A 14,633-nucleotide genomic window follows, 5' to 3' on the forward strand; every position below is an offset into this window, starting at 1 on the left:
AGCAAATGTACATTTTTGTGAAGGAACTTTAAATGAGAAAACTAATTCATTGACTTACTTTCTCTTCACTATGTTGGTCACAAAAAAAAAACAGGGTTGGCTGTTGCCTGATTGGAGTTGCTGAGTAGACAATTAGGTTCAGCTGACTGTGGGTTGTGTACTGAGGCTGTTAGCTGTGTGATTGCTGCAAGGAGAATGACAGATTGAAAGGAAGGTTTTTCCATCTATCCTTATTCCAAAAGAGGAAAACAGGAGGCCAAAAGAACTGACAGCTCTTGTGAGTTTGGCTTTTTGTGGCTCTTTCATGGATTGTTGTGGGGAGGGAGAAAGGCAAGATCTAAAGACCTTGGGTGGGGCTGTTTTGCTCAAACAGGGAGCTCCTGTATTTTACAGCATTGAATAGGAGCTCCCTCCCCACCCCAACGACCTAGCCTGGGAATAGCTGGAGCTGCCCAGGTGAAGAGACTTTCTCTTTTTGTTTTCCCTCAAGCAGAGTGTTCCTGGGCAGTTTACAGCTGTCCCAGGTGAAGATATCGCCCCCACCCCCCCACTGGAAGACCAGCGAAAGGACTGCCTTGAAGTAACATCTACAGAGAGACAGATTTCTCCTGACCTTCCTCTCCTTCAGCCTCTCTCCCCTTGCCATAACCTCCAGCAGAGTATTTGTGGGACAGTTTGTTATTCTTTTTTTTTTTCCTTTCTCTCAAACTCTATTTTATTCAACGGCGGGTGTTGCTCTTCTACCCCATGGCATCTTGGTCCTCTCGGTGGCGGGGCCTTCGTATTCTACAGCAGCTGCTGCAGCCGCTCCTATATCCCCGTCCATTTAAAATCTTCACATCAAAGCATGGGGTGAAGAATTACACCCACCCAACCATGACTATTGAGTCATGCGTTAAGGCAATGGTTTAGGTTGTCGCCCCTCGGCCATTGTCGCAGCCTCAAAGATGTATGGGAAGGCAGTGTTTTTCCTGACGACCAAGCGGGCGGTGGCCCTGGTCCTGAGCAGGGCGCTCACCATGGGCGGGACTTTCCTGCCAGTGGACCCTCTGGAGGCCACTGCACAGCATTTGATTCTATCAAACGTCCCGCTCTTTATCCCTCCTCCCCCACCTATACCATTTGGGGGAGGTGAGGTCGGGGATCACCCCAGTCCCGCTTGGTCTTCGGGAGAACAGCCTCTGGCAGGTGCACTCCTTCAGCCGCCAGCTATTTGTGCAGCTGGCGTGGGAGGAGGTCTTAGAGGGCCAATTTAATGTTGAGTTCCAGGGGACGGCCTACCGCGTCTTCTGAACCTCGAACGGGGCGTGATGCCATTCCTGCAAGGGGGTGGGGCACGTTCATAAGAACTGCCCCAACCTCCCAGCTGCAAACTCCACCTCAGCAGCCCAAGGTGGCGCCGCTGCACCTCCTCCCACTCCCCCTACACCTGTAACAGACACCGCTTAGTCGGTTCCGGAGGCAGTGGTTTTCATGGCCCAGGGTAACCAAGCAAAAGGAAGGTGCAGAGGCCTCTATGACATGGAGTTCTATGAGCCTCTGCACCCTAGTGGGAAAAATAGGAGAAGGCACCCCTCCACAGCAGTAACACAGGACCCTAAGGTGCAGGGCCCATCTGTTGGAGGGGAGCTGTCTCCTACTTCGGGTCCCGAGCTGCCCCCTGCCATCATCACCATCAAAGTTGTAAAGCCTAGGCAGCAGCCCCCTACCCCTCAGGATGGAGGGGAGGGGGAGGCCCCTCTACATGCAGCCCCTCCTCTGGGAGCAAGTGGAGCCCTACTTGTGGTGGGGGAGTCTGGGGTCGCTCCTGGAGAAGCCTCCCATTCTGCCACTGGGTCGGGTGCCCTGAGTGGAGGGGAGGGCGAGGCCCCCAAGGTTCGGCACTCCCAGCCAAAATCCACTCTCGACCAGGATGTATGGATGAAAATGATGTCCCGTCTGCTGGGGCTGTGGGCGCTGGCAGGGCGGGAGATGGCCTCCTCTCTCCGCCTCCGGTCTCGGCTCCAGCTGGATTTCCGGAGTCGGGAATTACCGTCTCCCCTGGGCAGCTCATTGGCCTGGGGACGGAGGTGGAGGGGCGTCCTGGACCGCTGGTGGCCATAGGCTCCAGTTCCATTCAACAACCCAGAGAGGACTCCTCCGCCATCGATCCTGGGGGTGGGATCGTGACGGAGGCGGGACCAACTGGCGCGGTCAGGACGTCCGCCCCACAGTGTGTGGTGGGTGTGTTGGCTGCTGGCGGTGACGACCCGGAGGAGGATGGGGATTCGATGTGGGACACGGAGGACGATCTTGATTCCATCGCCAGTGAGGTGGTGGAGTCCCTCGTGCCTCCCCGGGTCTCCTCTCATCCCCACTGCGGAACTCTGGGACTTCCTCATGGCTTGCAGGGGTTGCCGCAATAAAGTTCAGCTGGCCCTCAGCCATTTGTCGAGTCTGGTGCTGATCATCCAGTCTGTCCATGAGACCCTCAAGAAGGGTGCGGACGTGAAACTGGTTGAGAGGCGCCTGTTTAAAGCTTTCCTCAATGGGTTGCTGGGGGAGTGAAGGCGAGGTGCACTTCTGCTCCCTCCTCACAGTAAGGTGCTGGTGACGGGTTTCTAAGTACTTTTGATATGAACATAACCATAGCCAGCCTCAACATCAACGGCAGCAGGGGATCTCTCCACAAATTTCACAATCTCAGTCCTCAGGGAAGGGAGATACGCGGTGAGCTTTCTGCCGGAAACCCACACCGTTCCGGGAGATGAAGCCACCTGGCTCCTGGAGTGGCAGGGTGGGGTCTACATGAGTCACCTCACCCCTATTTCTAGTGGGGTGGGATCTTGTTGGCCCTGACTTTTCAGCCGGAGATCTTGGGGGTCAAGGATCTTGTGCTAGGCCACTTGCTCCACCTCGCCATTCGCCTAGGTAGTGTGCCGCTCCACTTTGTGAACGTGTACGCACCCAGGCCCAGCGCGTTGCAAGCGCGCTTCTTTGAAGAAATGTCTGCTCCCTTGAGCTCCATCCATAATGGCGAGTGCATCACCCTCGAGGTGGGGGATTTTAACTGCACCCTCGAGGTGGGGGTTCGCTCCGGTCCCCAGCGCGGCCAAGCGTCGGTGGAGAAGTTCAGGGGACTGATCAGCTCCCTTAACTTGGTGGACGTCTGGCGGAATCTCCATCCCGACTCCAGCGCCTTCACGTGGAGGTCTGGAGGAGGAGGGTCCCGAATCAACCGCCTCTACTTTTCGCAGGCGTACGTCTCCTGCGTCTCGGCAGCCTCCATGCGGCTGGTGCCGTGCTCGGACCACTACCTGGTGTGGGCGGAGTTCACTCCGCTCCGCACGCGGGCAGGGTCCGCTTACTGGCACTTTAACAACCGGCTGCTGGAGGACGACCGATTCCGGGATTCGTTACATCGATTCTGGGCCGACTGGAGAAGGAACCAGGGGGGCTTCCCCTCCTTGAGGCTATGGTGGGATGTGGGCAAGACTCACATCAGTGTCTTCTGTCAGGCGTGCGCGAAGGGGTCAACCAATAGGCGTGAAGCCATGATCGGGCACCTAGAGAGGGAGGTGCTCGACTTGGAGTCCCGCCTCGGTCATGCAGTCGCGGACCCGGCCCTGTGGCAGGCGTACAAAGAGAAGGGCGCGCTGAGGGACCTGCAGCTCATAGGGTCCAGAGGCCCGTCTTTGAGGTCGCGGATCCAGATCCTGGAAGATTTGGACTGCGCCTCACCTTTCTTCTACTCACTGGAAAAATGGCGGGGGGTCCGTAAGCAGCTCGTTGAGTTGCTGGCCAATGACGGATCCTCCATCACGGATCCGGAGGGAATGGGCCTCCTGGTCCGTGCTTATTACAGTGCGTTGTTCTCTTCGGATCCGTCCAGCGAGGACGCGCACAGACTTTTGTGGGAGGACCTGCTGCAGGTCAGCCCGGAGGGCGCCGAAGGATTAGAGGCTCCATTCACATTGGTGGAGCTGATCAACGCCCTCCACCAGCTCTCGAAGGGCAAATCCCCAGGGCTGGACGGGTTGACCGTGCAGTTCCTCAGGGCGTTCTGGGACGTCCTGGGGGACGAATACGTGCGGGTCCTGGGGGAAAGCCTGGCGACCGGGGAGAAGACCCTCTCATGGCACAGGGCGGTCATCGTCATGCTGCCGATGAGGGGCGATCTCCGCCTGCTTAAAAACTGGCATCCAGTCTCCCTCCTCAGCACGGATTATAAGATCTTTGCCCGGGCTATGTCTACCCGCCTGGGCTCCGTGCTGGCCCACATGATCCACCCTGACCAGTCCTACACGGTCCTGGGCCGGTCCATCCAGGACAACATCCACCTGGTCCGGGACCTGATCCATCTTTCCCAGAGGACTGGTCAGTCGGTCGCCTTTCTCTCCCTCGATCAGGAGAAGGCGTTCAACAGGGTGGATCACGCATACCTTTTCGGGACTCTGCGCGCTTTCGGACTCGGGCCACATTTTGTGGCCTGGGTCCGACTTTTATACGCCGCCGCAGAGTGTCTAGTCCAAGTTAACGGGTCCTTGACGGCGCCCCTTCGATTTGGGAGAGGAGTGCGTCAGGGATGCCCCATGTCCGGCCAATTGTATACCATCTGCGTGGAGCCCTTCCTGTGCCTGCTTCGCAGGAGGTTGACGGGATTGGCTCTGCGCGAGCCGGCCATGCAGGTCGTCCTCTCTGCTTACGCCGACGACGTACTCCTCGTGGTCACAGATCCCGTTGACTTGTGGAGGATGCGCGACTGCCAGCAGACCTTTTCTGCCGCGTCCTCCGCGAGGATCAATTGGGAGAAATGTTCCGGACTCCTGGTGGGTCAGTGGCGGGTGGACTCCCTGCCAGAGGAGTTGACACCTTTTGCGTGGAGCACCACGCACCTCCTCTATCTGGGAGTCCACCTTAGCCCCGCTGAGGAAGCCTGGCCGGCAAACTGGCAGGAGTTGGAGGCGAAAGTCACCGCTCGGCTGGGGCGCTGGACAGGACTGCTCCGAGTGCTTTCCTACAGGGGCCGAGCGTTGGTCATAAACCAACTGGTGGCCTCCATGTTGTGGTACCGATTGGTCACTTTGGCCCCGCCCCCTGCATTCGCCACCAAGATCCAGAAGAAACTCATCGATTTCTTCTGGGGCAAGAGGAAACACTGGGTCTCTGCCGCAGTCCTGAGTCTCCCGATCGAGGAGGGCGGCCAGTCGCTGGTGTGCGTCCGCACCCAGGCTGCTACTCTCCGCCTTCGGACCCTGCAGAGATACCTGTACGTCGAGCGTCCTCCCAGATGGTGTGTGCTGGCGATGCATTTTTTCTGCTAGTGTCACTGTCTTCAAGACGACACGCAGCTCCCGGTGGAGTCCGTTAGCCGTGCCTCTCTGAGGGAGTTGCCTGTCTTTTACCGGGATCTATTCCGAGTCTGGAACATGGTCGCCTCCAGTCAGGGCGCTCCCCTGCCGGCAGAGGAGAGCGCCTCGGCTGTCCAGGCGGCCGACTCCGGGGACGGACCGGTGGGCGGAGGAGTAGCCGAAGCCCCCGGGAAGCCCTTCACTGCGAGTGGCGAGGGGGCTCGGGAGAGCGGAGCGCTCCTGGCCGAGCTGACTCCTGCTCGGCCGGAACTGCTCATCGGACCCAGGCCCCGAAACCCTCCTCGGGAGCTGGTCCCACACAACCCGAGCCGCCTCTCTGAAATGCCCTCCGTGCCATTCCAATCGGCGCGGAGGGGTTTCCTGTACGGGCTGCTCCTGCACACTCTCCACTTCCTCACCCTCGTTAGCCGGCCAGACACGCCCTGGTGGTCCGCATTGCCATCTGGCGGTTAACGGGAAACCCCGATGGAGGTCTCTCTACGCGGGAGTCTTCCCCCTTTACATCGGGGACCTGGGGTGGAGGGTGTTGCACAGAGCAGTCCCGTGCAATGGATTTTTAAGTAGGTTCACGGACTCCCAGGCCGCCTGTACTTTCTGTGGCCTGGACAAGTCCGTGTTCCATGTATATATGGAGTGTGTGAGGTTGCAGCCCCTCTTTGAGTATTTGAAGGGGCTGCTCCTCAAGTTCTGGCTGCACTTCAGTCCCACGCTCCTGATCTTTGGGCACCCAGTGAGGAGGGGCGTGGACCAGGAGGAGGATCTTCTCGTCGGTCTGCTCCTGGGCCTGGCCAAAGTGTCAATTCACAAGTCCAGGCTGCGGGCCGTCGGGGGTTCCGTCCTCCCCGATTGCCTGTCCCTCTTCTGCAGTTACGTTCGCGCCCGGGTGTCCCTGGAGAAGGAGCATGCGGTGTCCGCCGGTACGCTCGAGGCCTTCCGCGACCGGTGGGCACCGCAGGGACTGGAGTGCATGGTTGACGCCGAGAATGGCATTTTAATTTGAGTTTTTTGTTTATTTGTCTTTAATAAAATTATTTTAAAAATATGTATATAAAGGGGGCCTGAGGAATAAAGGCCCCCTCGACATGAAATATATAAAAGGGGCCTGGGGTATAAAGGCCACCTAAAAAAAAAAACGGGGTTCGATACAGAGTAAAGCTCCCTCTATACTGTCCACATCAAATACTGCTTGGAAAACTGTCCCTTTCTGACCACAAAGCCTCACGGTTAAAAGGAAATAGAGCCTCAGTTCATTTGGAATGTAATTGTTTAATGCAGGGTGAGGTTAATCAGAGTTTAATTGCCATCAAGGTGAACCTCATAACCCGGGAAGGAGTGTGTGGGAATTTCCATTTATGGGGAGCCAGTTTGGCTTTAAAAAGTGTTGGAAGTAATTTGCCTGAAAGCCAATTACTACAGGAATTTTGCCTATTAGTAGGTGTGGCAAACTATGATGGGACAACATTGGAGAAGCTTGCCCATGTCGCCCTTAAAAAAAAAAAATTCTCAGGATGTGGTTGTCGCTAACCGGGCCAGCATTTATTGCCCATCCCTAATTGCCCTTGAGAAGGTGGTGGTGAGCTGCCTTCTTGAACCGCTGCAGTCCATGTGGGGTAGGTACACCCACAGTGCTGTTAGGGAGGGAGTTCCAGGATTTTGACCCAGCGACAGTGAAGGAACGGCAATATAGTTCCAAGTCAGGATGGTGTGTGACTTGGAGGGGAACTTGCAGGTGGTGGTGTTCCCATGGGTCTGCTGCCCTTGTCCTTCTAGGTGGTAGAGGTCGGGGTTTGGGAGGGACCGAAGATAATAAAACACAAATAGGAGAATTCAGATTGAATGGCACAGTGGGCTTGATGCTTCCAGAGCAGAGTGACGGGTGAACTGGGTCGGGTGTAAGCTCAGATATATAATTGAAGAGCACACTGGTGAATGAGCAAGTGTTAGCTGGCCTGGGACTATCTAGAGCAGGACAGTCCCAGGCTCCCCTCTGTTGAGTTTGTCAATCTCAGCTGGGTTACTTGTTAGGTCCTGAGTTGTGGAGCGAAAGACAGAGAGGAAGCAGGGGGTGGTGCAAGGGAATTAAGAAACCTCAGCTGGAACCAGCTAAGGCAGCAAGGCTGGGACACTGGTACATTCTCCACAAGCAGAGGACCATTCATTCACTGGAGGTTAGTTTAAATACATTTAAAGGAAATTCCACACAGAGGAGACCATGTAAACAATAAAGATGTAATTTAATTATCAACATCACAGTAATATTGTTGCAGGAATTGTCTATTCTCAGCTGCTTCATCTAATTCTACACACACACAGAACTCCAAGCACTCGGTTATACTCAACATCTCCCCTTTCAGTTCTCTCCCTCTTTACAAACTTGGCGGTGGCAGAATTGGCTCCAAAAAACAGACACGATGGAAATACTACACAAAAAAACCCCCCCCCTCCACACGATTGTGGGTCTCAACAGGGAGGAGAGAGGGGAAGTCGGGTTATAGCTGCAGATATCAGGTTATTCCAGGACTTGTAGCTGCAGCCATCTCCTGCTGTCTTGTGTGTGAAGTCATGAAGCAACACATCCAAGAGATGGTGATATCAGGAGGCCCCTGTTCACCCTGCTGCCCAGAGATTATGCAGAATGCAATGCATTAAACAGAAAGCCGAGTACGGGTGGAGGCATTTAACAGGAGTATTTTTAGGAGGGAGCAAGGAGACAGATGCAGCACCTCATCCACAGACGTCCATGTAGAATAGAATGAACAAAGCTCAGCCAACAGTGCTAAAACTTGCAGGGGCAGAGAGGGTTTGGCGAGGTCACTGAGAGCCAAAGCATTGACCAAGCACCTCAACTCCCAATCTCACCTGAAGCCCACTGTCAAGACAAGCTAATCGCCGATCTGGGCCAATCCTACAGGTGCTTTCCCCTTGTAACCTGTGGTCTCAGTGTGACAGGGTGAGTGGGGGTGAATCATAAACCACAAAGTGAAGTGATTTTAAAGAATACAAAGCAAACAAGCCTCCCAAGCACTAACTGGGAACTAGTTAATTACAATCAAAGCGATGAGAATTTTTTAAAAAAGGACAGTGGTTCTACTTTGTCCACACAAGCCCACAATACAGAGCAGAACCAGAGTTATCTCTGTCTGGTGGGGGAGCAGACAGAAGCAAGTGAAAGTAACCCACCCCACCCTACACCCCCAATCCATCTGTGTACTGCACAGAGTCAGAGCCATGCAGTTCCACAAGGACAAAGGCTGTCATTAAGGACACGAGTTGCTGGCAGTGACTGAGTCCTGCAATTATCTGCCCTACCCTCTCACACAATGCAAATTACAAAATAATTCCCCCCCCCCCCAGCATTAAAAATAACAGAATATTGGCCAGTGAACCATAGAATTAACTACATTGTTACGGTTGCCATACCCTCCCTTGGTGAAGGTTGCTGCAGTAATGTTTCATTACTGGTTGGAGCACCTTGTGATATCTAACACAACGGTACAAATACAGGGGTGGGGAACAAAATCAAAAAACGGATGCAAGCTTCAATGCTGTACAATGCACCATCCGTGTGACACTGTGGCCTCCACTCCCAGAACTGCAGCCCAGCGTCACACAGCTCACATCCCTCTCCAAACAGGATACAAGGGGCAGGAGAAAAGGAGAAAAGAGGAACCGAACTGCTGGGTGCTTCTCACATCTGTTACTTCTGCAAACCCCCACCTACGTATTACTGAGACCCCGGGGGAAAAGGGGAACTGCTTTAGTGGTACACGCACGCAGAGACATGCACAAACATACAAGTACACACGCACACACTACACACTTGCAAGCACACACCTAAACGTTCAGAGATTCTTCCAAAACCCACCTATGTCTTTCTCCTCCTCCCCCAGTCTCACAAAAGACTGTTTTCAGTTACAGTAATGAACATTTTCACATGCAAGTTAAATTGCATACACAATAAAAAGGGATTTATTTTTTAAAACTTGCCCCCCCCTTATTGTTGCTCAGTAAATTGTACAGCAGGTTACAGACAGTTTGTTCCAGAGAAGGACAAAACAAAAATATATATATATATGTATATAATCTCATTGAAACACAAACAGGTGAAAGGAATGTGTCTTAAACCAATGATGAACAGCTGCGTAAATGTACTAGTTACCCCCAGTGCTGGCCGAGATTGAGTGGGTGGGGGAGGGAGGGAGGGAGGGAGGGGGGGGTGCGGTTGTGCAAACCCAGAATGAAGCAGACAGCGAGATCCCAGAAGCGATCCACCACAGGGCAGTGGAATGTGTGTCCAAGCAGACAGACAGCAAGCTTTTAGTTCCAATACACGAAGGGTTACAGTTTAGTCGCGCCGGTTGAGGTGAGGCCGTGGAGCGGGGCCGCCAGCTCTTACTCGCCCTTCCGTTTTGTGCCTGGAAGCTTCTCTTGGATCCTGAGGGAAGACGAGATAGAGATAGATAGAGAGAGAGAGAGAGAGACTGGCATTAACAGGAGGGGCCAATGGAATAAAACACCAATAATCCCATCTGGTTACCAAAAACACAAAGTCAGCCCAGCAACCAATACACAAAGCCAAGCATTGGTTTAAAAAAACACATGCTTGCCTTTCGGCTCATTTTTGTGCAGTGATCAAGTGAACAGGGACAGAATGACTGGGGGGAGACAGTAACAAGTAAGGCATTGACCTAACATAATCAATGAAAGAAAAAAAACAAGGAGAAATTTCGTGTTGGAGTACAGAATGTTCTTCAACAGGCATGGTTCAGGCAGGTCTTCCAAAGTGAAGTAGGTATTTGAAACAGAGGAAGGTACAGGGCGACAGGGGAGACAGCAGGGCATGGGATTAGTTTGGGACTGCTCGAGCACAGAGCTGATGGGCCAAATGGCCTCCTTCCACACTTGAACCCGTTGTTGTTTTACCCTGGAACACTGATTGTTCTCGACAGCCACTTTGTCATCCCAGGGTCTTCGAGCCAATTGGAATTCAGAGTCTTCTCACAGGAAGGCAATGAGCCATCCAGGAGCAGGGAAAGTCCAGGTTGTGACCTTCAGTTGGTAAAGACTTTCCCAATCTGAGCTGGGCGTACTGGGGATCCTGATCATTGCCCCGTGGCTGCACCAGAGTCTGTGACAATCAGGAGAAGGCAGTGATCAATCTGTCTGTGACTAGCCCACAGGTCCAATGGTCTGCAAAGACTCGCCGTACACATTGGGTCAGGTTCAAGGCTGTTCTCATAGTTTCACCATTACTCACTTCCCAACAGCACAGGACACCTGCTTCTGAGCCAGGTCAAAGTAATGATCAATCTGCGTCTGGAAAAAAAAAAGGAAGCAAAGAACAGTTATTAATGGTTTCTCATAAAAGGAGGTTTATGCCCAGTCGTATCAGAGACCCTCGCTAATCTCCGGTGCACGGAACAATAGGGTACCCTGGCATTCAGACCCTGGGGAACCCCGCACTCTCAGGCCCTCATCTCCTCCCCCTCACACACATACCAGAACCTACAGGGAGAACTTGCTCACACACACACACCCTGAAATCCGGAGCCCAGACTACAATGGGGCCAACACTCAGCCACGGCCCCTTCACCACCAAAAGCCAGCACAGAGTGGGAAGGAAAGCAACGCCCAGAAAGACCACTGTGTCAAAGGGACAGAGTCTGAGGGGAATAGCCCAGGGGCCACAGACTCTACCCACAACACTGGGAACCTACCTGGTAAGTTACATAGACGATCGGAACACTGAAGCTTGATAGAACAGCTGAAAAAGGCAGAAAAGAGAAACAGTCAGAACAAACTGCAAGCAGTGAATATGGTTAACTTCTATCCCGACAGGACTCTCAGGTCCAGGGATTCTGATGGCTCTGCCCTCTAGGACAGCCCCATTACTTCCCTCTGCACACACTGAGGGAGAGAAATCAAGATGATTCCCCTCCCTCCAACACCCCCCCCAGTCTCCGCCCAGATTCTGGAGATGGACGAGTGTTCATCAAACTGTGAGGACCATGTGGTGAAAGTCCAATTTCATCCTAAATTAAAAAAAAGGCAAGTTTTTCAGTCGAGTTTCACAGCAAGTAAACGCCAAATGATTTGGTGCTGGAGCTTACCCAGGATCAGGAGGGTCAGTCCGTTGAACACTGCCCCAACGTAAGTCATCAGCCACATCAGAACTGCAAGCTTTGGAGAGAAATGAGAAATATCAGTGCAAAGCATGGCAGCCAGCTCAGGATTCCTTCAACAATCACACGAATAACTCCAGGAAACTGGGACAGACACAGTGAGGAGAGTACAGGTAAAGCACAAAGGTGTGAGAGACAGAGCGAGAGAGAGAGGGAGAAGGGGCAGGTGGGAAAGAGTGCACAGTCCACATCCGGAGAGGTACACACAGATCTGTAAAATGCAAAGACAAACAGAATCCCAGTTTTTGCTCCTGATTCACCATAGTCAGAACGCAATCCCAAAGCCATCCTCATCCACCCAGCATGGTCACAAGTTAACTCAACACAGGTGGGGACTGAGGAACCAAGTTTCATTTCAAAGACGGATTACAAACCTTCAGGGAATCCACCAGATCCTGGACCAGGAAAAGCTGCAGCAGGTATTTCAGAATTCGGTTCAGGTGAGCAAAGGCAGTATCGCAGTATTTGCGGAATGTTTCTGCGGACAGGGTGATATCCAACTCCAGGTAGGCCCTAGACAGAGTGAAGGAAGATCCCATTATTGGCACAGCACGAGGCTTGGACGATCAATACTCCCATTTCCCCTCCTGAATCACTGACAGCTCTGTTCACCATGAACAAGTGGCCATTCTTAGTGAGCGAGGCTGGATGAGGAACCATAGCTGAATCTGTAAAGTGCCACCCCTACCCGCCCCGACACCCAGACTCTTTTCTGGCACCTCAGCAAGGCCGTGGTTCTTCAAGTCTTTCTTCATGTCCAGAGCGTCCTTCACACAATCTTCAGGTCAGTCTGTGGGCTGTGGAACAGGGCCAACACTACTGGTGAAAGGATTAGCAGCAAGAGGAGTTCTTAAAACCTAGCACATCCCTCAAGATGGGAGGCCAACTACTCGAGTACTCGGGGAACACTGCTTATGGCCATTGGATGGAGCATCCAGATTCCAGCCTTGAATCCTCCCACTGTGTCACACTGTTCTCCAAGGGAAGAGGAGACAAAAAAACAATACCACCACCAACCCCCCAACAACTAAAACTGTGCAGCAATCTTACCTGAAAGGATTTCCGTCGTTGGTTTTCTGCACAGCCTGGATCACTGATTTGTAAATGCGGAAGCTGATGGTGACGGACAGCAGAGCCAGCACGAGGTAAGCCAGCACGCTAACCACACTAAAGACAGCCAGAGACACCAGCAGAGTCAGAATCGACCCAAACACAACCCCAGTCTTCTTAGGATCACGCCAGTAGACCAGGTCCTTCACTGCAGGCCAAAGAAACACCAGAGAGAGAGAGTGAGAGACAGAGAGAGAGAGACACACACACACACACACAATGAAACAAGATTCAGTAACATGACTGGGTGCTGGAACTGTAGCAGATTCTCGCCCCACCCCCTCCTCCCACTATAACCCCAATCTCTCCTTCCGACATACCAAGGTAATCATGCACCCCCCTCCCCCCACTTTGCCAGCTCAACATCAGCTCACACCAGAGAGGTGACCTGGGTCTGTTGCACTTTGAGGTGTGCGATTAACATTCTGCCCGCTGTGGGCATCAGTGGGGTAACACCATCCTGTCACATTCCCATTTAGATCTGCCAGCTAGGAAAAGGGGAAATGAAGGATCACGGGCTGTGGGATTGGACTCTCCGAGCATGTGAACAGTGTAACTTACTCCACACATCACCAGTGCGATATGTCCACAGAGAGAGAATGATTAACAGCCCAGCCCCACCACTACTTCCCTCTTTGAAAGTATCATCTCTTGTTGGTGATGCCCAACACTGTTGATTAGCCTGAAAGCACTCATTCTTTCAGATCACACGAGGAGTGGTCAATTGATCGAGGTATGGTTGCATGGCTCCATTCACACCCTGCTAACATCCAACACCGCACCCTCTCCAATCAGTCAAACACTCAATCTCAGCCCTCCCAGCATACTTATCATGGTGCAAGGTACATTACACCAGAATCCTATGTCATCCTCACCCAATATCCATACAATATCCATACAATATCCATCCATACAATATCCATACATAAACACATGCAGTTAGCATACGTTAGCAACAGGAATTTCAACCAACTCCCAGAAGAGGCCAATCACCTACTGCCGGCCCACCAGGTGTGGGGGGCGGGGGGGGGGCGTTGACATCCAACTCTTCCCGGTGACCAGGAGGTGGAACTTAGCCCATCCTGGGCAGTGCAGTCATACACTGAGCCTCCGGGGTAGTGGGGATGAACATTTAGGAGCTGTGTTGTGTTAACATTAAGCAAGAGTGCAGTCAGGAGCTCTTCAACACCAGTATCACCATCACATTAAAAAGGCAGACAATGAAGGCACTGAGTCGTGCATCAGAGCCCTGGCAGCCACAACACCCAGAGGCACAAAGGCACTCCAACGACAGGGCAAGAGACACTAAACAACAATTGGCACCATTACAAAGGCACTCCCTATGGCTTTAGACACACAGCATGTTAACAGCAGACCAAGGAATCTTCTCAGCTGGTCCAAGGAGAGGCTCAGTCAGCCAGCTCCCCCACCCAGCCCTGGAATAAGACCAAATGAGGATTTATTTTTCATCTGACATGTTTAAGGCATTAACGTCAGGTCACATCTTGTGACAGTTGCTCCTGGGGATACACTCGTGCGAGGACAGGCCACTAAGGGAGAACAATGGGGGCCCTTCAGAGGCAGTGCCCAGTTAAGCTGGCAATGACCCAGGGCTCAAAGAGTAAAGCAGGTCACTGGATGACTGTGAATGGGTGACAGAATCTGCTGATCGCACACAAACAGCTCATTCACACTGACTGTACAAACAAGATTAGTGACTGCGTCAGAATCAGTCCCAAATATAACCCTCCCCTTGATCAGCAGCCTTTGAAAGAAGAAGCTACATCTCAAGTGATAACAGTCCTGCATAGCATACAATTCCCCACGGTTATAGCCCTGTGTATGTGGGTCACATGATCTCTGCTCTGACTTTACCTGGCAGACCCCGTAGCACAAAACAGCCCTGAGGAGAGTCCAGAAACCCAAATAACCCCACACATTTCTACCAACACAGTCTATAATGTTAGAAATTTTACACGTGCATGCACTT

At 52.7% G+C, this 14,633-nt stretch overlaps 1 protein-coding gene across 1 annotated transcript in view; it reads right to left on the reverse strand.

The window, feature by feature from the left end:
* Positions 1 to 7,566: 7,566 nt before the first annotated feature.
* Positions 7,567 to 14,633, reverse strand: part of LOC137355928 (reticulon-3-like) — a 33,255-nt gene continuing 26,188 nt past the window's right edge. The window contains exons 2-7 of the mRNA XM_068021596.1: positions 12,584 to 12,791; positions 11,908 to 12,046; positions 11,462 to 11,531; positions 11,069 to 11,115; positions 10,609 to 10,667; positions 7,567 to 9,786 (exon numbers count right to left, since the gene is read on the reverse strand). Coding sequence (XP_067877697.1) covers positions 9,744 to 9,786; positions 10,609 to 10,667; positions 11,069 to 11,115; positions 11,462 to 11,531; positions 11,908 to 12,046; positions 12,584 to 12,791 — 566 coding nt within the window. The 3' untranslated portion in view covers positions 7,567 to 9,743. The remainder of the gene's footprint in view (positions 9,787 to 10,608; positions 10,668 to 11,068; positions 11,116 to 11,461; positions 11,532 to 11,907; positions 12,047 to 12,583; positions 12,792 to 14,633) is intronic.

This window comes from Heterodontus francisci, chromosome 44 (genome assembly GCF_036365525.1).
Source record: "Heterodontus francisci isolate sHetFra1 chromosome 44, sHetFra1.hap1, whole genome shotgun sequence".
Classification (NCBI taxonomy): Eukaryota; Metazoa; Chordata; class Chondrichthyes; order Heterodontiformes; family Heterodontidae; genus Heterodontus; species Heterodontus francisci.